The 25,636-nt window shown below is 38.5% G+C and overlaps 1 protein-coding gene across 1 annotated transcript in view; it reads right to left on the reverse strand.

Annotated features, from left to right (window-relative positions):
* Window positions 1-17,013: 17,013 nt before the first annotated feature.
* The window catches only part of BARD1 (BRCA1 associated RING domain 1), an 81,897-nt gene continuing 73,274 nt past the window's right edge, over window positions 17,014-25,636 (reverse strand). The window contains exons 10-11 of the mRNA XM_078070032.1: window positions 20,446-20,543; window positions 17,014-19,353 (exon numbers count right to left, since the gene is read on the reverse strand). Of these exons, the coding sequence (XP_077926158.1) occupies window positions 19,021-19,353; window positions 20,446-20,543 (431 nt within the window). The 3' untranslated portion in view covers window positions 17,014-19,020. The remainder of the gene's footprint in view (window positions 19,354-20,445; window positions 20,544-25,636) is intronic.

Consider the following 25,636-nt stretch of genomic DNA (forward strand, 5'->3'; position numbering starts at 1 on the left):
CCACACTGTTTTCCAGAGTGGCTGCACCAGCTTGCATTCCCACCAACAGTGTAGGAGGGTTCCCCTTTCTCCGCATCCCCGCCAACATCTGTCATTTCCTGACTTGTTAATTTTAGCCATTCTGACTGGTGTGAGGTGGTATCTCATTGAGGTTTTGATTTGGATTTCCCTGATGCCGAGCGATATTGAACACTTTTTCATGTGTCTGTTGGCCATTTGGATGTCTTCTTTGGAAAAATGTCTGTTCATGTCTTCTGCCCATTTCTTGATTGGATTCTTTGTTCTTTGGGTGTTGAGTTTGATGAGTTCTTTATAGATTTTGGATACTAGCCCTTTATCTGATACGTCATTTGCAAATATCTTCTCCCATTCTGTCAGTTGTCTTTTGGTTTTGTTGACTGTTTCCTTTGCTTTGCAAAAGCTTTTTATCTTGATGAAGTCCCAATAGTTCATTTTTGCCCTTGCTTCCCTTGCCTTTGGTGATGTTTCTAGGAAGAAGTTGCGGCGGCTGAGGTCGAAGAGATTGCTGCCTGTGTTCTCCTTTAGGATTTTGATGGACTCCTGTCTCACATTGAGGTCTTTCAACCATTTGGAGTCTATTTTTGTGTGTGGTGTAAGGAAATGGTCCAGTTTCATTCTTCTGCATGTGGCTGTCCAAGTTTCCCAACACCATTTGTTGAAGAGACTGTCTTTTTTCCATTGGACATTCTTTCCTGCTTTGTCAAATATTAGTTGACCATAGAGTTGAGGGTCCATTTCTGGGCTCTCTATTCTGTTCCATTGATCTATGTGTCTGTTTTTGTGCCAGTACCATACTGTCTTGATGATGACAGCTTTGTAGTAGAGCTGGAAGTCCGGAATTGTGATGCCGCCAGCTTTGCTTTTCTTTTTCAACATTCCTCTGGCTATGCGGGGTCTTTTCTGGTTCCATACAAATTTTAGGATTATTTGTTCCATTTCTTTGAAGAAAGTGGATGGTATTTTGATGGGGATTGCATTGAATGTGTAGATTGCTCTAGGTAGGATTGACATCTTCACAATATTTGTTCTTCCAATCCATGAGCATGGAACGTTTTTCCATTTCTTTGTGTCTTCCTCAATTTCTTTCATGAGTATTTTATAGTTTTCTGAGTACAGATCCTTTGCTTCTTTGGTTAGATTTATTCCTAGGTATCTTATGGTTTTGGGTGCAATTGTAAATGGGATCGACTCCTTAATTTCTCTTTCTTCTGACTTGTTGTTGGTGTATAGGAATGCCACTGACTTCTGTGCATTGATTTTATATCCTGCCACTTTACTGAATTCCTGTATGAGTTCTAGCAGTTTTGGGGTGCAGTTTTTGGGATTTTCCACATAAAGTATCATATCATCTGCAAAGAGTGAGAGTTTGACTTCTTCTTTGCCAATTTGGATGCCTTTGATTTCTTTTTGTTGTCTGATTGCTGTGGCTAGGACTTCCAATACTATGTTGAATAGCAGTGGCGATAGTGGACATCCCTGCTGTGTTCCTGACCTTAGGGAAAAAGCTCTCAGTTTTGCCCCATTGAGAATGATAGGGGCTTTTCATATATGCTTTTATGATATTGAGGTATGTTCCCTCTATCCCTGCACTGTGAAGAAATCAAGAAAGGATGCTGTGCTTTGTCAAATGCTTTCTCTGCATCTATTCAGAGGATCATATGGTTCTTGTCCTTTCTTTTATTTATGTACTATATCACATTGATTGATTTGCAGATGTTGAACCACCCTTGCAGCCCAGGAATAAATCCCACTTGGTCGTGATGAATAATCCTTTTAATGTACTGTTGGATCCTATTGGCTAGTATTTTGGTGAGAATTTTTGCATCCATGTTCATCAGGGATATTGGTCTGTAATTCTCCTTTTTGATGGGGTCTTTGTCTGGTTTTGGGATCAAGGTAATGCTGGCCTCATAAAATGAGTTTGGAAGTTTTCCTTCCATTTCTATTTTTTGGAACAGTTTCAGAAGGATAGGTATTAATTCTTCTTGAAATGTTTGGTAGAATTCCCCTGGGAAGTCATCTGGCCCTGGGCTTTTGTGTTTTGGGAGATTTTTGATGACTGCTTCTATTTCCTTAGTGGTTATAGGTCTGTTCAGGTTTTCTATTTCTTCCTGGTTCAGTTTTGGTAGTTGATACATCTCTAGGAATGCATCCATTACTTCCAGGTTATCTAATTTGCTGGCATATAGTTGCTCATAATATGTTCTTATAATTGTTTGTATTTCTTTGGTGTTGGTTGTGATTTCTCCTCTTTCATTCATGATTTTGTTGATTTGGGTCATTTCTCTTTTCTTTTTGATAAGTCTGGCCAGGGGCTTATCAATCTTGTTAATTCTTTCAAAGAACCAGCTCCTAGTTTCGTTGATCTGTTCTACTGTTCTTTTGGTTTCTATTTCATTGATTTCTGCTCTGATCTTTATTATTTCTCTTCTCCTGCTGGGTTTAGGCTTTATTTGCTGTTCTTTCTCCAGCTCCTTTAGGTGTAGGGTTAGGTTGTGTACTTGAGACCTTTCTTGTTTCTTGAGAAAGGCTTGTATTGCTATATACTTTCCTCTTAGGACTGCCTTTGCTGTATCCCAAAGATTTTGAATAGTTGTGTTTTCATTTTCATTGGTTTCCATGAATTTTTTTAATTCTTCTTTAATTTCCTGGTTGACCCGTTCATTCTTCAGTAGGATGCTCTTTAGCCTCCATGTATTTGAGTTCTTTCTGACTTTCCTCTTGTGATTGAGTTCTAGTTTCAAAGCATTGTGGTCTGAAAATATGCAGGGGATGATCCCAATCTTCTGGTACCGGTTGAGACCTGATTTATGACCTAGGATGTGATCTATTCTGGAGAATGTTCCATGGGCACTAGAGAAGAATGTGTATTCCGTTGCTTTGGGATGGAATGTTCTGAATATGTCTGTGAAGTCCATTTGGTCCAGTGTGTCATTTAAAGTCTTTATTTCCTTGTTGATCTTTTGCTTAGACTATCTGTCCATTTCAGTGAGAGGGGTGTTAAAGTCCCCCACTATTATTGTATTGTTGTCGATGTGTTTCTTTGCTTTTGTTATTAATTGCCTTATATAATTGGCTGCTCCCATGTTAGGGGCATAGATATTTACAATTGTTAGATCTTCTTGTTGGATAGACCCTTTAAGTATGATATAGTGTCCTTCCTCATCTCTTATTACAGTCTTTGGTTTAAAATCTAATTTGTCTGATATAAGGATTGCCACCCCAGCTTTCTTTTGGTGTCCATTAGCATGGTAAATGGTTTTCCACCCCCTCACTTTCAATCTAGGGGTGTCTTTGGGTCTAAAATGAGTCTCTTGCAGACAGCATATTGATGGGTCTTGTTTTTTAATCCAATCTGATAGCCTGTGTCTTTTGATTGGGGCATTTAGCCCATTTACATTCAGGGTAACTATTGAAAGATAGGAATTCAGTGCCATTGTATTGCCTGTAAAGTGACTGTTACTGTATATTGTTTGTGTTCCTTTCTGGTCTATGTTGCTTTTAGGCTCTCTCTTTGCTTAGAGGACCCCTTTTAATATTTGTTGTAGGGCTGGTTTCGTGTTTGCAAATTCCTTTAGTTTTTGTTTGTCCTGGAAGCTTTTTATCTCTCCTTCAATTTTCAATGACAGCCTAGCTGGATATAGTATTCTTGGCTGCATATTTTTCTCATTTAGTGCTCTGAATATGTCCTGCCAGTCCTTTCTGGCCTGCCAGGTCTCTGTGGATAAGTCTGTTGCCAATCTAATGTTTCTACCATTGTAGGTTACATATCTCTTCTCCCGAGCTGCTTTCAGGATTTTCTCTTTGTCTCTGAGACTCGTAAGTTTTACTATTAGATGTCGGGGTGTTGACCTATTTTTATTGATTTTGAGAGGGGTTCTCTGTGCTTCCTGGATTTTGATGCCTGTTTCCTTCCCCAAATTAGGGAAGTTCTCTGCTATAATTTGCTCCATTATACCTTCTGCCCCTCTCTCTCTTTCTTCTTCTTCTGGGATCCCAATTATTCTAATGTTGTTTCGTCTTATGGTATCGTTTATCTCTCGAATTCTGCCCTCGTGATCCAGTAGTTGTTTATCTCTCTTTTTCTCAGCTTCTTTATTTTCCATCATTTGGTCTTCTATCTCACTGATTCTTTCTTCTGCCTCATTTATCCTAGCAGTTAGCGCCCCCATATTTGATTGCACCTCATTGATAGCCTTTTTGATTTCTACTTGGTTAGATTTTAGTTCTTTTACTTCTCCAGAAAGGGTTTCTCTAATAACTTCCATGTTTTTTTCAAGCCCAGCTAGTATCTTTAAAGTGATGATTCTGAACTCTAGATCTGACATCGTACTAATGTCCGTATTGAGTAGGTCCCTGGCAGTCGGTACTACCTCTTGTTCTTTTTGTTGAGGTGATTTTTTTCCGTCTTGTCATTTTGTGCAGAGGAGAATAGATTAATGAGAGAACAAAATGCTAGCAGGGTAACAACGTCCCCAGAAAATATACTCTAAACAAATCAGAAAAGACCTGAAGCAGTGGGAAAAGAAAGGGAAAGAGAGAAAAAAGAAAAAGAAAGAAAAAAAGAAAAAAGAAAAAGATAAAGATAAAAACAAACAAAAGCAGGACAAAACAAAACAAAACAAAAACAGAATGTGATCAAATATGATCAGGCTGGATTATAGATTAGTGCCACACACTAGATTTTGGGTGTATTTTGGTCTGTTAAAAGAAAGTCCCTCCCAAAATTTTAAAGAAAGAAAAACTTATATATGTACAAAAATAAGGGTTGATATGATGAAGGGATGGAATATGACTGTAAAGATGGAAATTATAAAAAATTTTTAAAAAAGATTTGATAAGTTGTTTGAAAAAAGAAAGAATAGGATTAAAAAAAAGAAAGAAAGAAAAAAGGGAGAGAATGTGATCAGGCAGGGGAGTAGAAAAAAACCATACACTAGAGATTTAGAGTATATTTTGATCTGTTAGAAGAAACTATCTCAAGATTTTAAAGAGAGAACAACTTATATATATATGCCAAAAATACGGGTAACTACTATGAAGGGATAGAATATGACTTTAAAAATGAAAAATAAAAATGTTTTTTTTTAAAAAAGGGATTGATAAGATGTTGGTTGAAAAAGGGAAAAAGAAAAATTCAAAAAAAAAGAAAAAAGGAAAAAAGAAAAAAAGACAGTTAAAAAAAAATAATTAACTTTGAAAGACTAAAGAATCATGGTAAAAAAGCCATGAATTCTATGTGCAGTATTCCCCTAGCGCTGGAGTTCTGCCGTTCTCATTGATCGGTAAACTTGGTCTTGGCTGGCTGTTCTCGCTGATCTTCTGGGGGAGGGGCCTGTTGCCGTGGTTCCCAAATGTCTTTGCCGGAGGCAAAATTGCCCCGCCCTTGCCGGTCCGGGCTAAGTCATCTGCTCGGGTTTGCTCTCCGGAGCTTTTGTTCCCTGCAAGCTTTCCGCACAGCTTTGGAGGCGGAGAGTGAAAATGGCGGCCTCCCAGTCTCCGCCCCGGCGGAGCCGAGAACCCGGGGTCCCGCTCCTCAGCGAGCCCCCAGAGAAAAGCAGTCAGTCACTCCCGTCTCCCCGGTCTCCGGCCACACTCCGCGCTCACCCGGCCTGTGACCGCGCCTTTCTATCTGGCACCCGACCCCGGGTGGAGTCTCCAAACCCAGCAGATCCCCGCGGTGCGCTCCTGCACCTCTCCTCCCGGGGGAAGAAGGTGAGTCTCCCCGGATCTGCCGCTTGTTGGGTCCCTGCTGGAGGAGCAGTGGCCCGACTGTGCCGCGGATCACGGTTTATAGCAACCCCGAGCTGAGAGCCCGCGCCTGGGCTCCGTCTCTGCAGCCGGCTTCCCTGCTCCGGTACCTGGGAGCTCTGCCGCACTCAGGCACCCCCGGTCTTTCTGTGACCCCGAGGGTCCTGAGACCACACTGTCCCGCGAGGGTTCCACCCCCCACTTAGCCACCAGAGTGACGTCCCTCAGCAGAGCAGACTTCTAAAAGTTCCGATTTTGTGCTCCGTGGCTCTATCACTTGCCAGAAGCGGCTGACGGAGGCCCCTCCCCCGCCGTCTATCCTACCGAATATCGCCTCGGATTCACTTCTCCGCACGTCCTACCTTCCAGAAAGTGGTCGCTTTTCTGTTCAGAGAGTTGTTGCTATTCTTTTCTTCGATCTCCTGTTGAGTTTGTAGGTGTTCAGAATGGTTTGATCCCTATCCAGCTGAATTCCTGAGACCAGACGAAATCCAGGTCTCCTACTCCTCCGCCATCTTGCTCCGCCCCCCCAGTTTTCTTCTTATAATTGATTTCTAGTTTCATACCACTGTGGTCAGAAAAAAATGCTTCATATGATTTCAGTCTTAAATTTATTGAATCTTGTTTTGTGGTCTAACATATGATCTATCCTAGAGAATGTTCCATGTGCACTTGAGAGGAATGCATATTCTGGTGTTTCTGGACGGAATGTTTTGTATCTATTAAGTCCATCTATCTGCCATTTAAGGCAAATATTTCTTTATTGATTTTCTGACTGCATGACCTATCCACTGATATAAGTGGGGTAATCAATTCCCCTACTATTATTGTATTGCTGTCAATTTCTCCCTGTAGGTCTATTAAAATTTGCTTTATTTATTTAGGTGCTCTTATGTTTGAATATGTTATTCAAAGATAATTACAAATATCATATCCTTTTGTTGGATTGACCCCTTTATCATTAAGTAATGCCCTTCTTTGTCTTTCATTACAGTCTTTGTTTTAAAGTCCACTTTGTCAGGGGGCACTTGGGTGGCTCAGTCAGTTAAGTGTCTGCCTTTGGCTCAGGTCATGATGCCAGGGTCCAGGGAGTGAGCCCCGCACTGGGCTCCCTGTTCAGTTGCTTTTCCCTCTCCTTCTGCCCCTGTTTGTGTTCTCTCTCTCGCTCTTTCTTTCAAATAAATAAATAAAATCTTTTAAAAAATAAAACAAAATAAAGTCTACTTTGTCTGATATAAGTAGAGCTACCCCAGCTTTCTTTTTGTTTCCATTTGCATGGAATATTTTTTCTATCCCTTCACTTTGCCTGTGTTTCCTTACATCAGAAGTGAGTCTTTTATAGGCACCATATACATGAGTCTTGTTTTTTGTTTGTTTTTGTTTTTTTTATCCATTCAGCTACTCTCTGTCTTTGGATTGGAGAATTTAGTCCATTTACATTAAAAGCAATTACTGATAGGTATGTATTTATTGCCATTTTGTTCATTGTTTTCTGGTTGTTTTATAGTTCCTCTCTTTTCCTTTCTTCTTCTCTTGCTCTCTTCCCTTCTGGTTTGATTTCTTTAGTGCTTTGCTTAGTTTCCTTTCTCATTATCTTTTGCGTATCTGCTATAGGTTTTTGCTTTGTGGTAATCATGAGGCTCATATATAATAGCCTATCTATACAACAGTCTATTTTAAGTCAATAGCAACTTAGTTTTTATGAAGGAGCTGCTCAGCTAGTTTTCAGGTCTTTTTCAGAGGAATTATCCCATATGTAGCTGTAGACTCAGTGTGTTCCCAGGAGGAGGTGAGTTCAGGATCTTGCTAGGCTGCCATCTCTGACCACCCCCTCCACATTCTGGATGCCTGCCAATTCTTAAGAAATTATTATAGTGTAACATAACAAGACACAAAGCAATTGTTCTAAATATTTTAATTTGTCCTTTCTTCCTCTTTCCTCAACAATAGTTATAGGAAATTAATAGGTTTTCCACTTGATATTCCACTCCCCAAAATGCCCAATTGGTCATCATCAATTGGCCTTATCTTTTTTGGGTTATCATTGATAGCTCTTTCTAATGCTTTTTAAAAATCCCCATTACCTCCCCTACATCTAGATGACTTCCATTTGCTGTTTAGAAGATCTCCTATCAATACTGCCTTTACTTTTAGGTTACAAGATTTATAAATCTCAATAGTTCTACCTAAAGAAAAAAGTGCCTGGCCAAGAAATATTAGATTGAAAGACTTGCTGTTTAAAAGATTATCCATGAAGTACTGATATTTTGTATATAAAATAGTACAAATAGAGTCAGTGGGATTATCAGGGCAGGACATGATTCGATCATTCAAAATCATCATTTAAGGGCTCAAATCTCATTCAGAAAAGAAACTGTTTATATGTCCTGTTAGTAAGTTGCCCAAGCCCCACCTGACTAACCCTTTTTTTTTTTTTGTCAAACATTACTCGCAAAGGGCCACATTACACCATTTTAAACAAGAGTATGCCCTATTATTTACAAATGGCATAAGTAATCCAAAACACCCTTTTATTAACTATATGTAAAAGGTATAGTTACATATAACCATACATAAAAGGCATTCGAAAGAATGAGTACAGATGTTTAAGACATTGGTCTATTGCCTGCACTTTCTCTGGCTGAAAACCACTGAGTAATCTGACATAACCCTCAACACAATATATGGCAAATGAAATGACTTCCTAGATGGGAAGAAGCTCAAAACCAAGTGCCTACAGATGGGCATGGTCAAGAAGGGAGATGCTGACTCACTCTTTGAAACCCCACTCTGAGGGAAAACAATGGCCATCTAAGAATTATTTATCAAAGCAAAATCACAGGTGATAGCAAAATGAAGACATTTTTCAGCCAAAATATATAAAAACTGTATTCTTTCTCATGAAGCTGCTGGAGGATATGCTTAATCATGATACAGGTGTAAACCCATAAATAGGGACTCCCCCTTCCCAATAGGAAAGAGAAGCAAAGGGGTTTCCTAAGATCTAGACAAACAGGGAAGTCACAAGATAAAAGCTTTGCAGATTTCACTGGCAAGCAGTCCACATTGGAGAGAGAAGACAGAAGCCTTTAGGAGATATGTTTCCAGGAAAAACAAGCTAGTCTGTTACCTAGTTTTGTCTCAGAGAAAAATTATATTGTGACTTTTTTCAAAGATGTCAGAAAGTAGTTGAAGATGTAGACATAGGTTCAAACCTTTAGACAGAGATTTAAAACTAATAAAAATTAAAGAAAAACAAAAAGGTTTATAAAAAGGAAATGCAATCACTACAAAAAAACAGGAAAGCAGGGGACCATGTCCATAGTCATTATTGTGAAAGCCCTGAGAAAAAATTTAAGTTAGCTGTTTGGAATAATTTAGAAAGGAAAGAAGGAATCTTAGAGTGGGGGGAAAAAAGATCAGCTACCATAATAGGAAATCACAAATGTCTAAAATAGATTAATCAAAAGAATGTAGTAAACCCATACTTACTTACGTAGAAGGCAAATACCAATGTAAACTACTAAAAGAGTACAAAGTGATTGTTTCTGAACAGAAACTGAGAAAGAGGTACAGGAGACTGATGCCTTTTAGTCTAAATCTTCTAGCACTATTTCACTTTTTAAACTATGTACACAAATTGCTTTGCTATAAAATAGAAAATTTCAAAATATCAACAATCCATTTAAAACACATTTTTTACATTAAAAAAAAGAAAACCTTCCTTCTAATGACTACATCTGAATTCATAGAAAACCAGCATGAATATTAATATGATGCATTTTTTTCAAAAAGGTAGATGAAATAAAACTGGATAGCTTTAACTACTGTTTAAATTATCTTGAGATTAAACTTGCTAACTTAGCAAATTAAACACAGACAGCAAAAAACTCATTTCCTATTCATGGCTTCAGCAAGCTGCATTTCTTATTTCTGACTTGTCTTCCTAATTAAAAGAAAAAATTTAAAAAAAAACTCTCTAATAAAATATTGATAAAATGTCAGTCTCTTCTACAAAAGACAAAGAGTATCACTCAAGGGGAATCAAAAAATGTTTAGTGAATATCATGATGAATATTAAGTCATCTCATCCTAAGAATGAGTCCCAGGTACCCTTCCAAAAAATACTTGATTATGTCCAGAGCAAACACTGGTTGCTTCTTCTGCCAAGAGGGCGAGGCAGACTTCTAGAAGTATGTCCTGACGTGGAAAAGCCCATTAGTGTGCAGGTTTCCACCAACACGTTCCCCCCCGCACAGGTCACAGGGATGTGCCTCACCAAGAACAAGGCCTGTGAAATCTTTACTTTCTACTTTACTTCTTTACTTGTTTGGCTCTCCTGCTAGAGTGCAAGCCCCTTGAGGGTTGTAGACATGTCTTATTCACCTTAGTTGTTCCAAGTAAGCAACACAGCCTGATATCCACTAGTTTCCCAATAAAAATCCAATGAATCAATGTACAAATTTGTGAGTAAATCACTATCAGACTCTTTTTCAACCTCTTTTGAAAATGTAAAACCAGGGCGCCTGGGTGGCTCAGTTGGTTAAGCGACTGCCTTCGGCTCAGGTCATGATCCTGGAGTCCCGGGATCGAGTCCCGCATCGGGCTCCCTGCTCGGCAGGGAGTCTGCTTCTCCCTCTGACCCTCCTCCCTCTCATGCTCTCTGTCTCTCATTCTCTCTCTCTCAAATAAATAAATAAAATCTTTAAAAAAAAAAAAAAAAAAAAAAAAAAAAAAAAAAGAAAATGTAAAACCAGATCTATATATTTTTTTTAAAAAAGACAAAACTCATATGTGTAACTGCTAGCACTTTAAATAAGAGGTTACTTACTGAAAGTCAATTGCCCACTCTTTGTGCTTCTGTCACATATCTGCAAAAGAAAGGTCAATAGGAAAAAATCTTTAGACTTTGTTTACTTTTCAGAATGTAATAATTAACTTTTAAAATAAACATCACATTGGGGCGCCTGGGTGGCTCAGTTGGTTAAGCAACTGCCTTCGGCTCAGGTCATGATCCTGGAGTCCCGGGATCGAGTCCCGCATCGGACTCCCTGCTCAGCGGGGAGTCTGCTTCTCCCTCTGATCCTCCCCCTCTCATGCTCTCTGTCTCCCATTCTCTCTCTCAGATAAATAAATAAAAAATCTTTAAAAATAAAAAAAATAAAATAAATAAAATAAAATAAACATCACACTTGCTAATTGTTACTTCTACTGCCCAGAAAAAATAATCTGAACTTACTACCAGGTATCAGAACTTTAGTGCTCACAGGACAAGGAAATGATTATCACAATGGGAATGGTGATGTTACGGCATACACATCACCATATTCTACCTCAAATTCCACATGCCTCAGCTTCAAAAATGTAGGTCTTGGGGAATCAGACACATTACATACGTAATATATGGTCACATTTGCACACACACACACACACATTCTGCATTGCATTAGGCACCTGAATCAGAAATACAATTTCACAACGAAATTTCCAGTAATAAATGGTGCCAAGCAGTACCTTGCAACTGTGGTAAGTGCAGACATAAAAATCACCCAGAAAGCTTTTTAAAATATATTCGCCTTCCTACGCTCTCCCTGTCTTGGAGGTTTTGCTTGTTGTTGTTGTTGTTGTTCTTTAGCTCCTTTAACTCCCAACTAGGAGGACATGGCCTGCCAGTTGAGAATCATTTCTGTACTGAGCCACAATTATTGACTGGAATACGTCCTATATACACCTGGCATGCTGTGGGGACAGCAACAAACATATAAAGGTCACATAAGTTTTTAAGACGTGGTTCAGTTTGGTGATGGTAAATACATCCTAGCTGATAAACCAACTTCACCAATTGGTTGTGGTTGCCTGAAACAAAAGTTAAAAAAGATTTTAAGATATTTTTGGTCTCAGAAACAGATGCACTAATTAGGAATGTCTGCTGAGGGATAGATGCCATCTCTCTTTCTAAATGTCATAGGCCAGCCCAATAAGTACATTCAAATAAAAAATCACAGGCTCCTATAATAGCAAACACTTTAATTTACTTAAATAAGTAAGGTAGCTTGGGAGGTAGTATGGCAGGAAGAGAGGAACATATGTGCTTTATCTGGGCCCTGCCAACAATGAGCTGTGTGATCTAGAGTTTTCTGGGCCTGTTTCCTCATCTTAACACAGGCAAGGTGATCTCTGAGGTCTCTACCAAAAGACCTAAGATTCCTTTTTTTTTTTTTTTTTTCCTTTTCCCGATTAGTTTCTAACCCTTAAGAGCAGGAGCGTTTGAACCTTCCATGCAAAGTCTCATCAATTCATGAAAATCATAGCAATCAATTAAGGCTCATTTTCTAATTTTTATATTTTAAGCATAACTAGAGGTCTTAATTTAAATGTGTAGGGCAGGGGCGCCTGGGTGGCTCAGTCGGTTAAGCGTCTGCCTTCGGCTCAGGTCATGATCCCAGAGTCCTCGGATCGAGCCCCACATCAGGCTCCTTGCTCGGCAGGAAGCCTGCTTCTCCCTCTCCTGCTGCCCCTGCTTGTGTTCTCTCTCTCACTGTCTCTCTCTCTGTCAAATAAATAAATAAAAATCTTTAAAAAAAATAAATAAATAAAAATAAATAAATAAATGTGTAGGGCATGCACTGCATTTTGTAGAGATGGTAATGATAGATGGTGACTTAGTTTGACATTTTAAAGAAAAGCTCCTCCTTCCCCCAGGATCAAAATTTATCATAACAATATTTATACAGATTTATCTATGACTGGAACAATCCAAATACAAAATACCAGTGATTTAGTTAAATTATATCTTGTTGAGAGGCTCCCATACAACTATTGGAAACTGTGTATAAGAATATTTAATTACGGGGTGCCTGGGTGGCTCAATCGTTAAGTGTCTGCCTTCGGCTCAGGTCATGATCCCAGGGTCCTGGGATCGAGCCCCGTGTCGGGCTCTCTGCTCGGTGGGAAGCCTGCTTCTCCCTCTCCCACTTCCTCTGCTTGTGTTCCCTTTCTCGCTGTCTCTCTGTCAAATAAATAAATAAAATCTTAAAAAAAAAAAAAAAAGAATATTTAATTACATGGGAAAATATGGGAAGTAAATTTGGGGTTTAATCCCTTAGTTATAAAAGCACTTGAAGAGAAAAAAAAGACAAGAATGTTTTTCTGGGTTGTAGATTAACTCTGTATGTCCAAAGCCCAAGTAAATGAATAAAGGAGTACGCATCTCAAGTGTGGAGGCCTAAGCAGTCCTGGTATCCAAAATAAATGTATGCATGGGATAAAGGCTAAACAAAATGTTAGCTGAATGGGTAGGAGAGGCCACACAGATGGAGACACTTCACTAAAGAGATGGGGAGAGAAGTCAGAGGTGAGAAATTAGTCAGACAGGCTGGGTCCTGTTGTTGTTAAGACTAAACCCAGCAGGAGAAGAGAAATAATAAAGATCAGAGCAGAAATCAATGAAATGGAAACCAAAAGAACAACAGAACAGATCAACAAAACTAGGAGCTGGTCCTTTGAAAGAATTAATAGGATTGATAAACCCCTTGACAAATTTATCAAAGAGAAAGGACCCAAATAAATAAAATCATGAATGAAAGAGGAGAGATCACAACCAACACCAAAGAAACACAATTCTAAGAACATATTATGAGTAACTATACGCCAACAAATTAGGCAATCTGGAGGAAATGGATGCTTTCCTAGAGACATATAAACTACCAAAACTGAAACAGGAAATATAGAAAACCTGAACAGACCCATAACCAGTAAGGAAATTGAGGCAGTAATCAAAAATCTCTCAACAGTTTCATTCTTCTACATGTGGCTGTCCAATTTTCCCAACACCATTTATTGAAGAGACTCTTTTTTTTCTTTTTTTTTTTTTTTTTTAAAGATTTTATTTATTTATTTGAGACAGAGAGAATGAGAGAGAGAGAGAGAGAGAGCACATGAGAGGGGGGAGGGTCAGAGGGAGAAGCAGGCTCCCTGCCGAGCAGGGAGCCCGATGCGGGACTCGATCCAGGGACTCCAGGATCATGACCTGAGCCGAAGGCAGTCGCTTAACCAACTGAGCCACCCAGGCGCCCTAGACTCTTTTTTTTCCATTGGACATTCTTTCCTGCTTTGTCAAAGATTAGTTGACCATAGAGTCGAGGGTCCATTTCTGGGCTCTCTATTCTGTTCCATTGATCTATGTGTCTGTTTTTGTGCCAGTACCATACTGTCTTGATGATGACAGCTTTGTAATAGAGCTGGAAGTCTGGAATTGTGATGCCGCCAGCTTTGCTTTTCTTTTTCAACATTCCTCTGGCTATTCAGGGTCTTTTCTGGTTCCATACAAATTTTAGGATTATTTGTTGCAGTTCTGTGAAAAAAGTTGACAGTATTTTGATAGGGATTGGATTAAATGTGTAGATTGCTCTAGGTAGCATAGACATTTTAACAATATTTGTTCTTCAAGTTGTAAATCTTATTCAAGATAAAAAGCTTTTGAACAGCAAAGGAAACAATCAACAAAACCAAACGACAACCGACAGAATGGGGGAAGATATTTGCAAATGACGTATCAGATAAAGGGCTAGCATCCAAAATCTATAAAGAACTTATCAAACTCAACACCCAAAGAATAACTCAATCAAGAAATGGGCAGAAGACATGAACAGACATTTCTGCAAAGAAGACATCCAAATGGCCAAGAGACACATGAAAAAGTGCTCAACATCACTTGGCATCAGGGAAATACAAATCAAAACCTCGAGATACCACTTCACACCAGTCAGAATGGCTAAAATTAACAAGTCAGGAAACGACAGATGTTGGCGAGGATGCAGAGAAAGGGGAACCCTCCTACACTGTTGGTGAGAATACAAGCTGGTCAACCACTCTGGAAAACAGTATGGAGTTTCCTCAGAAAGTTGAAAATCGAGCTACCCTACGACTCAGCAATTACACTACTGGGTATTTACCTCAAAGATACAAATGTAGTGAACCAAAGGGGCACCTGCACCCTAATGTTTATAGCAGCAATGTCCACATTAGCCAAACTATGGAAAGAGCCAAGATGTCCATCAACAGATGAATGGATAAAGAAGATGTGGTATATATATACAATGGAATATATGCAGCCATCAAAAATTGAAATCTTTCCATGTGCATCGATGTGGATGGAACTAAAGGGTATTATGCTAAGTGAAATAAGTCAATCAGAGAAAGACAATTATCAAATGATCTCACTGATATGTGGAATTTAAGAAACAAAACAGAGGATCATAGGGGTAGAGAGGAAAAAATAAAAGATGAAACCAGAGAGGGAAACAAACCATAAGAGACTCTTAATCATAGGAAACAAACTGAGGGTTGCTGAAGGGGAGGGGGGCAGGGACCTGGGATACCTGGGGGATGGACATTTAGGAGGACATGTGATGTAATGAGCACTGGGTATTATATAAGACTGATGAATCACAGACCTGTACCTCTGAAACCAAGAATACATTATATGTTAATTAATTGAATTAAAAAAAAAAAAAAAGACAGCCCAGCAAAGTGAAGACAGGACAGGCAGCAGTTGAGCAGGGGTTGGAGGAAATAGCCAGGACTATTCAGGACTAAAATGAGTTGTGCTACCAAAAGTCACCTCTAATGAGCTGCTTTTTAGAGAAGTCTCTTATCCATATTGTTCACCAAGGTTTTGGAAGGTGATCCTGTAAATGCTCAATGCTTTTGTCCATCTTTATGCCCATGTGAGATGGAGAGTATTTTTCTCACTTTATAACTGCAGACACAGGTTAGCAAAACTAGTAGAGATGATAAACAAACCCAGGTCCAGCTGAATCCAAACCCTGCACAGGAGTCATGCCCCGCCCCCCCTCCCCCAGCCTGCCCTATCTATAATTCAATCAATTCAATCTCCAAGCCTGACAGTAGGCTTACTGGCCTTCTGGAGGTGACCTACACAGGCCCACGGGAGCACTGGGGCCAAAGGAATCCTCTTCAGGTCTGAGGAGTTAGTCATCTACCTTTTAAGCCAGGTCGGAGTCAGAAAGGTCTAGTGCCTTCCTCAACTTCTCCCACATTGCTATTCTAATAAAGGAAAGGTATTGTTATGTGCCTTAAAATGCTACATAATCAACAATCCTTAATTCATAAGATAGTATGTAACTAAGTAGCCACAGTATGTATTAGCTGACTGAGAAAAATTAGAACTGCTTAGTTTTCATTTATTAGGTGATCATACATTAAGTTCACAATTTGTAGTTCAAACAAAATAATGACTTATAGTTATTAAATAAAATAAGCATGATTTCCCACCATTTTGTGTTCTCGTTAGAGAATAGAATACACATCTGTGGTTGTCATGAGGTCCACGAACCTTCAGATCACAGCGGGCTCTTTTTCTGCCCCAACCCAAGGAGGTAATTACAGCTAATGTGTAATGTGACTACCCCTCCCTGCATCTTCTTATTCCCACAGAAACATCACACCTCCCAAAAGATAATCTTCACCTATGCAGAGGTCACTTCATCACCAAATTCACAAAGCAGGCTCAAAAGATATCAAAATAGGTGGAATAAATGGTAAATCTTTTCCACAAAAATTTAAGTATCTATTAGGTAAATCACCAAAATCCTTACACACTGCTTATTTATCCTCATTTCACTCATAATTCTAATATGGTTCCTGCCTGGTTTTCATTCCTTAGCAAGTCAAAAGAAAAAAAATTAATTAGGGGCACCTGGTGGCTCAGTTGGTCAAGCATCTGCCTTTGGCTCAGGTCCTGATCCCGGGGTCCTGGGATTGAGCCCCACATCAGGCTCCCTGCTAAGTGGGACTCTGCTTCTCCCTCTCCCTCTACCCCTCCCCCGGCTAGCTCACTCTCTTCATTCAAATAAAATCTTAAAGAAAAATAAAAAAAAAAAAAGGAAATAGAGAAGTAACAAGCAGCCCTGTGATACTGTGGACAAGCTGCCGACCCTCTGGCTTTAATGGATCCATGAAGGAATCACTGTGTAATCACTGACCCTCTTAATGATGATTCCAAACCATCAAAATCACATTGTATTCAGAGACATTTATTTAAGGTAATAAAGTATCTATTATAGTTTAGAAATATTTCTATCCAAAATTAACTACAATGTGTTAAGTGTTCCAAAAGATAAGCTTTTGTTAGCTCAAAGGTTTCCTCCCAGGTCTTACCAAGTCTCACTTGTCAACAGCCCACAATAAGTAAACTACTACTATGAGAAGATACAGAAATACAGAAACACAAATAACTTTAATGATTTATAGTCAATAAAAAGGAAGCTTGAATCTGTGATTGACAAATGAAAACAGTTACAAGTATATCTACACAGAAATTACAAGGTTCAAGAGTTTAACATCAACCAACTGCTGTCAAAATAAATATTTAAAGGAACCAAAAATAAAACCGCTTAATAGTGGGGGACAGAATACAACAAAGAGGGAGGGGGGATAAACCAAGAAAATGAATGAAGGAGAGTGAGCAGCAACCCCCAAAGTTGTTTTACAAACAGGGATTCAAATCAGAGGAACAGACACAAACCTGTCTAGGAATGTGACCGATGAGGCAATAGAAAGTGACCACAAGTCAGTTATAAACCAAAAATGACAACCGAAATCCCAGAGAGTCCTAAATTATTTAATCCAGACATTATCTAACCCCTCAGATTTGCTTGGTGCTATGGTGTTCATCATTCTCCATTAGAATGAAATGTGGGACAAAGACATGACTGGTTGGAGAGGGTTGCAGAGCTAATTCATCCCTGAAGGTCAGGGTCCCCAGTGTATCAGTGTGTTTACATAACGTGTTTCTTGATATGGAAACATGACATATCAAAGAAGGAATTACAATAAGATTTATTTTGAAATAATCAGCAGAATCTCAAACTTATAAATAAATGAATCTTACTAATGTTCATTCACTTCAGACTCAGTATTCCCATCCAGTGCTTCACAAATCTCCAGCCTGTCAGAGACCAAACCTGGCAGGTCCCGCAGTGTCTCCCTTCCCATGTCTTTCATAGAAGTATGCTCAGTTTCTAGGAAGACTTATTAAAGAATTCTTCTTACAAATATTTTTAAACGATCTAATTTACCTTGTCAATTCATTCACAAACAAGAACACTCCAATCAGAGTAACCGCCCCAGGACTCCCCAGGCTCAGGCGGCGTCCTGTCTCCTACTCTGTGGTCTTGTGTTGGGAGACAGCCCTTCCCACTCCTGCCTTTAGACTTATTGTGATGGCCTTTTGTACCACCTGGACAAAATCTGTTCTAATCAGATAATCCCCAACTTCTGCCTCCACAGCAATCTAAAAATGGAAAAATAAAAAACTTCACAAAAGAAGAAATTAAGACCTTCAGAAACAATTATTTCAGCAATATGTAGCGAGGTCTACAGGAAAAAGGACTAGCCCCTAATTTAATTAACATCCGATTGACAACTTACTAATCTGGTGAGACCTTCTAAGGAATACTGATACTAAAATTTGTTAGAGAAAATGCTCTATGTATATGTACATATACTGTAGATAAACACAGTCACAAACTGATAGCTAACAATAAGCAAATATATACAATAAAAATATGTACCATGAGTCCAATGTTTTCACCACCGAAGAAAAATGCTATGGTTTAAATCATGATTTCTTGATGAATACGTAAGATAAAAAGAAGAGATAAAAACGTAGGAACTGACATCCACGTAAATTATAAAAAACTAAACACAACGTAAGATGAAGAGAATTGTAGACAGAAGAATTTAACACCTACGGTGGTACATTCAGACCAGGTACTCTATTACAATAAAGCCAGAATCAATTATTTGACAATATTCTTTGTTTACTAAGGATGGGAAGTATTTTTGCTGGTGGCAAGTGTGGTTTACTTTCATCAAAGAACATTAAAAGGCTGAGAGAGTAACGATACTGTTGTATATTTAACCAATAGTTCTGGTACTCTCTCATTAATCTTTGATAGCTGATAATTTGAATAAAAAGACATGATGAATCAAAACATACACCAGTTTTAAAAAGAAAAATCCTTCAAAGCAATTTCAGCTTCTAAATGGTAAACACAGAATGAATTCTAAGTCTGGCCTAAGTTTTGTTTTGTTTTTTAATTCAAGGAAAACATATGTATGAACGAGTCTACCTATTATAAAAATGTGAATGATCAAAACAGTGCAATGGCTGGGCTCTCACACCGTGTGAGTTCAATTTGAAACGTACATCTGGTGCAATATTCAGCTGTCAAGAGGGAGCAACTCAAAGGACATCACACAATCAATAAACCAGCTGGAAGGAGCCATCCAGACTTTGCCCTGCCGAACCCTCTCTGGGCGATGATTAGACAAATCTTCGTAGATGATATACTGTGTGCAGAAGCGCTGATCGGAATCAGGTCTCGCGTGGTATGCAACTGTATTGATGGTCTGAGTCACGTCACTGTCTGGCTTGGGCTTTCTACTAAGGACCTGGCCCCCTGCTGCAGCGACAAGCTTAATAAGGTTGTCCTTTGGATGGTGTTTGAAGGTTCCCGCAAGATAGAAGTAGCATCCATCAAACAGCTTTGGCAACTGAAATAACAAGAAAAGGCTTGTTAAAAGCAGATCAAAATATTTAAAAACACTGCATATGAATGAGGAAAATAAAGAAAGTAGTCATGAGCTGTTAAGAGGCTGCTTAAATGAAGTGCCGGGATAAACTGTATTTCAAGTGCATTATTTGGGTCAAGAAAAGTACTTCAATATTTATAGGCTTCCTAGTTGCAATCTTTCTCCTAAAACTCAGCCATCATCTCAGGAACTTCACTCTCCTCAGATTTTAGGTGTTAGGATGTGCTGTGTGTGGATGTTTCTGATACACACACACATATTTTAAAAAAAGCAAACAGAAATTTCTTGTCAAACTTCCTTTATCAGAATGTTATTCACATTTGGTGGGACTTAAAGCCCCATGAACTCCTAGGGTATCTGAACTGTGCTTCAGGGATACCCAGCTACACTTAATAAAATTATACAAGTAACATCATTTCTGTGGATCTTGACCCAGTTCTGTCCATCCTTACTCAGGTCCCTCTATGTGACCAATCTCCGCTCTCGAGGACAGCCCCAGTGAGAATGTGGCCTCCAGGGTTCCAGACACATACAACACAACACATACAATACATTATGAAGCCATGGCTAGGCATCCAGTTAGCTATGAAACACACCTCTTTGTGCTTTATGGAAAAAAAAGTTCCACAACTGCCTTCTATGCAAATTTTTCTTTGTCATTTCATATATATATATATACAAACGCACAGAGGATAATGGAATATTACCCATTAAAACTGCAGTATGTGGCAATAAAGACATATGGGAACTAAATCCAAGCAGCAGCCGTAAGTCTTCTTTCAAGTTACTCTCTGATTCTGAGACTTACCTCAGATTCTGAAAGGTTTATGGGAATGTTCAAGATGCCAACAGTCCATTAACAGCATGAAATTATCACCTTCTGGGTTTTACTGCTCATTGTGATCATCTCTCAGAATCAAGTGCTTGAAACAAGCACAATTAAAATTTTAATCAGTCACCTGTACTTGTTGAAAGAGCAAGAGAAGTTTTTCCTGATGGTGATACTATTAAGTTATAATAAGCCCAATGAAAGTAGTATCGAAAGACAAATACCAGCTGTTCCTTGTTGAGCCTGCTTTGCCGTGGACCTTCAGGAATCTCATATTTTTCCTCCTGTTCACATGCTTTTCTCTGTAGACATGCTTTCACCCCTAACAAAAAAAAAAAAAAAAGGATAAAAGCAAATAAGTATCGAGTACTGGTTTCTCACTGAAACAAGTAATTTACCTAGGTGATTTTTCTTCTCCGTGGTTGTTTTAACTGTTGTTCTGAAACAGAAATAGAAACCTTACTTATGTTAAAACAAAATGTAATAAATATGGTTTTCCATATAAATATAAGGAATCTTCCCTTCAGAGAACTGAGCAGTGAAGTGTACTGAACACTAATTTTAGTTTCTTTTCTGAAAAACCTAAATCAATATGCTATTTCACATGCAATTATAAAAATCTGAATTTTTATTTATAGCAATTACCAAAAGGAAGGTAGATAAAAAGGCCCTCATTTAGTTCAGCCCACAGTGATTTGAACTTGAGGGCTTATCTCCTGCACTGCTCATTTCCACAGTTCTTTGTCTAACCCCCTGTTAGACTCTAAAGTGAGCTGACATAAGGAAAGTGCTTGAGTCCACAGCACCTAGCTCAGATGGCCACCCAGCAGAGACACGATAGTGCTTGTTAAATAGTAAGCAGAGCTTGGGACATGTTTGGAATTTGACAGGTACACAGTTGGAAGTCTCCAGGCTAGAGATGACTTGGTGAATATTTCAAATGCTGTAGAGCTGCTTCAATAAAGATGTTCCAAGATACTGCTTAATATATAAAAGTCGCGAGATTTTAACAACTGAATTCTCCATCTCTCCAAAAGCAGAGCTTTGTCAAGAGATTGAATTTTTCTTAACTTGGAATTACTAATGCATATTCAAATTCAACACTCAACCTTGGGATAGCTGTAATTCCAGAACTATCATGTGATTCTTTGTTAATTTTACTTATGCTTTGGTATCCCTTTCCTCCAGTGTTTTTAATACAAAAATCATATTTAGCCAACTTTGTTATGCTGAACTTCTGAATCTTATTATTCTCACTAATTCATCATAAATACAATCGTTCTATAAAAATTGTTGGGTTTCTACATATAATAAAAACTGCATTTAAAAAATTTTTAATAGTTGCCCACTGAGTAAACAACTGGCTTTCTAATGGAGCTAATATTAAAATATGTACTGTATAGGGAGGCCTGGGTGGCTCAATCGGTTAAGCGTCTGCCATTGGCTCAGGTCATGATCCCAGGGTCCCGGGATCGAGCCCCACATCGGGCTCCCTGCTCAGTGGGGAGCCTGCATCTCCCTCTGCCTGCCACTCCCCTTGCTTGTGCTCTCTCTCTCTGACAAATAAATAAAATCTTTAAAAAAAGTATGTACTGTATATTGAAAATAAGTCTCAATATTTTTGACTAGGTCAAAGCATCCTCCCAGAAACAATGCCAGTGTGCTTACACTGCATCACATACTGTTTCTAATATTAAAAACCAACCTAAAAAACATTAGCAATCTAGCTCAATCATGGACTTACCTTAAACTCATTATTTTACATGTAAATTACTATTTTTACTTATCACTTATGCATGTAGTCCCCTTCCTAAATCTCCTTTCCTAATGACACTTGCAGAGCATTCGTACCAGTATCTTTAGATGAGTGAACATGACAGCATATAAAGCCAACGACCGAATACCCCTATGATAACTACTGTAACAAGTGAAGAGCAAATGTCTTAATTACAGAAATAAATAAATGGGCTGCGCCCATGCTTGCTGCTTATCCATTTTACAAATTCATTTGGTTGATTACTGAAACTGTCAAAACGGTGTGTTAAAATGGTATCTGTTGACCCCAGCGATGTGCTTGCATTGGCTCAGTCACCAGATTCGGGAAGGAGAGAAGGGTAGCAGCTGGCTGTCCCAGACAAGGCGGCAGGGCGGTTCCACGGCAAGACGCCAGGGCCTCTACAGTGTGAATACCTCGTCACAAAATTTACAGCTCTACAGAAGTTGTTCAACAAATTTCTATACAGTAAGGAAGAAAAATCTGATGCTCTAATTAGTGCATTGAATACAATCTGCCAACTCTCTCTCTGCAACTTCATGATCAAGAAGAAAGAAAATAAAGCATTTTCCCCCTGAAAATTAAGGAACAGTGTGCAGGTCTTTAATAACATGCTTGAATGGTGACTAAGTGTTCTGTTAGTTGCTGTCATAGCACAGAAAATATCAAAGAATTTTTTGAAAATTAGGCATGACATCTAGTCCAAGGGTTGCAAGCTGAATGCCTACAAGGGCCAAAGGGATTATGGAAACATGTAAGGAACACGATGTCAAGGAGCAGGAAGTCGTGGAGACTGTAACCAATAGGAAAAAGAACATCACACATAAAGACACAAAATGTAAACAGTTATGCTGGACTGAGTTGTCCACATCAATTGTATCTGCTTTGGCCCTTAGACTACCAATTTGAAACGTCTGATGCAGGGCACCTGGGTGGCTCAGATGGTTAAGCCTCTGCCTTCGGCTTAGATCATGATCCCAGGGTCCTGGGATCGAGACCCACATCCGGCTCCCTGCTCAGCAGAGAGCCTACTTCTCCCTCTGCCTCTGCACCTCCCCCTGCTCATGCTATCTTTCTGTCTCGAATAAAAAAAAAAAAATCAAAAACAAAACAAACAAAAAAAAGAAACTCCTGATGCTTCATCTAATCAATCTCTTCATTTCAGATAAAGAAACTCAAGTCTTTTTTTTAAAGATTTTATTTATTTATCTGAGAGAGAGCCAAAATGGGGGCGGGGGAGGGGCAGGGGGAGAGGGAGAAGCAGACTCCCCGCTGAGCAGGGAGCCCGACCTGCGGCTCGATCCCAGGACCCCAGGATCATGACTTGACTTAACCGACTGAGCCACCCAGGCGCCCCAAAACTTAAGTCTTAAGAAATTTAAGCCGTTTTCCCAGTGACAACTAAGAACGAGAACTCAGATATCTTCCAACTCCTAGATCAGTTTTTAATCTTTATTCTTTAATCTTTATTCTTTATTTTATTAAAAAAATAAAGCATCAAAGAAAATGTCAGACATTCTCTACTCAGATTTAACATACTACACCTCTCTCACAATGTCATATAACCACTTAACAGATGACTAAGTGGGAGGATCCTCATTTAAGAGATTAGCAAAAAATTATACCAAATGGCAAAAACTGGTGACTACCCTGGGAGAGGAGGTGTGGGGAGAACAATGCATTTGGCTTTGTCTTTAGTGAATCAATGAGTTTATTACTAGTCTTTCTCAACATTTACTTATTGACATTTATGATCATTACATATCAATTCATATCAATTTTCTAGTGAACCTCTTTTGAGATAAACCAACTAACTTGATTTACTAAACAAGTAAAAAAAAAAAAAGACACTTTAAAATAAACTTTCAACAATTTAAATAGTGATACATTAACATCATCAATGAAATGGAAGAATCTACCAGCCAAAACATTACCAAATTAACAAGTCGAAATAATGGATGGTATTTTAATATTTTATTTACTCAATAAAAGTTAAGCAAACTGCAGCAAGAATTCCTAAACCTATCTTCCATGTTAAACAAAACATCAGAACTTTCATAACATTCATTGACATAAAGTCATCCAAAGTACCATATACACTGTAATCCTTATTCTCTATATATACATCAAGACTTAAAAATAGGCCATTTTCCACCAATTAAAAGACACTTCTTAAAACCAAAAAATGTTTTATGTTTGTAATAAATATTTAGTGAAGTTGGTATTATTCCATCATCAGACACTAAAACAGCTTATTAGCAAAAGATGGATACTTATCCTCTCTTTTGAAGAAATAAGAAGCATATGCAAGACCATTTATTAGCTTTTCAGCTAATAATTTCCAAACCAAAATGACTTTACATGAATAAGCTATGTTACTGATGTAAACACAGATTTCTATATATGCCAGAATGATATATACGTTAAAATTTGTGGAGCCACTATCCTTATAAAAAGTTCATATCCTTTCTTCCTTTTCACATGTTCCCTTATGTTTTGAGATTTTGACTGAAGCTATCATTTTGCAGAAATATTGGAATGAATTACCTCTTTTATTAAAGTTCAGAGATTCTTTTAGACCACATATATTCCTGATCATGTCTACCATTTCAGGTAAGCTTTCCTTTGGCCCTGATTTATTACTTTTTTATATATATAGGTAAGGAGCCCAATTCCCAAAGTACTGCTTAACTCAAAGTCATTAACTCAAAGTCATTAAAAGTAGCTCTGGCTACCTTAGCAAAGCCTGGAATCTTTGCATACTAATGCAGCTTATGAATTCTGGGCTACAATAATTTTTTTAAAAGAAGTTTGTACTAGGGGCGCCTGGGTGGCTCAGTTGTTAAGTGTCTGCCTCCGGCTCAGGTCATGATCCCAGGGTCCTGGGATCGAGCCCCCCGTCAGGCTCCCTGCTCAGCGGGAAGCCTGCTTCTCCCTCCCCCACTCCCCCTGCTTGTGTTCCTTCTCTCGCTGTGTCTCTCTCTGTCAAATAAGTAAATAAAATCTTTAAAAAAAAAAAAAAAAAAGAAGTTTGTACTATATGGAAAGGTATCCCTTTATCTTAAATCTCTAGTAACCACTCTTAACCTCCTACACCTCATTAATAGCACATATATCAATGACTGTTTATTTTCATGAACTGCTGATGATGTTTGTGAATCTATACTAAGCTTAATCACTTTTTTCTAGTTTTAGAAGGGAAAAATCTAGTTTTAAATCATGGAAATGGGAAGGAGTAGAAAAAAGGGTTCCTAAATCCACAGCTACATACAAATGATTATAAAATACAACGAAGATGGAATAAAGCTTTAAAATGGAGATTTATTAAATGTCCAAAGTGGAAAATTACCCTTCCATGGAAGGCCACAGAATCTGCTCACTTTCTTGAAAACCTAGAGCAGTAAATAAACCCCTATTTTAAAGAATTGCTATTTTTCTGGAGCTACTGGCCATACATAACTGAAATAGCAGTGAAAATCAGAATTAAATACCACTCTCAGACAACACCTAAGTCCTAAAAAAAAAAAAAAAAAATTAAGATACAGAAACAAATATCATTCTACGGCAAAATCAAAAGTCCTAATAAATATATCATTAGATCCAAACCAGGCACTTATGGAACTCAAAATAACAGCATATTA

This window comes from Halichoerus grypus, chromosome 4, assembly GCF_964656455.1.
Source record: "Halichoerus grypus chromosome 4, mHalGry1.hap1.1, whole genome shotgun sequence".
NCBI classification, from domain to species: domain Eukaryota; kingdom Metazoa; phylum Chordata; class Mammalia; order Carnivora; family Phocidae; genus Halichoerus; species Halichoerus grypus.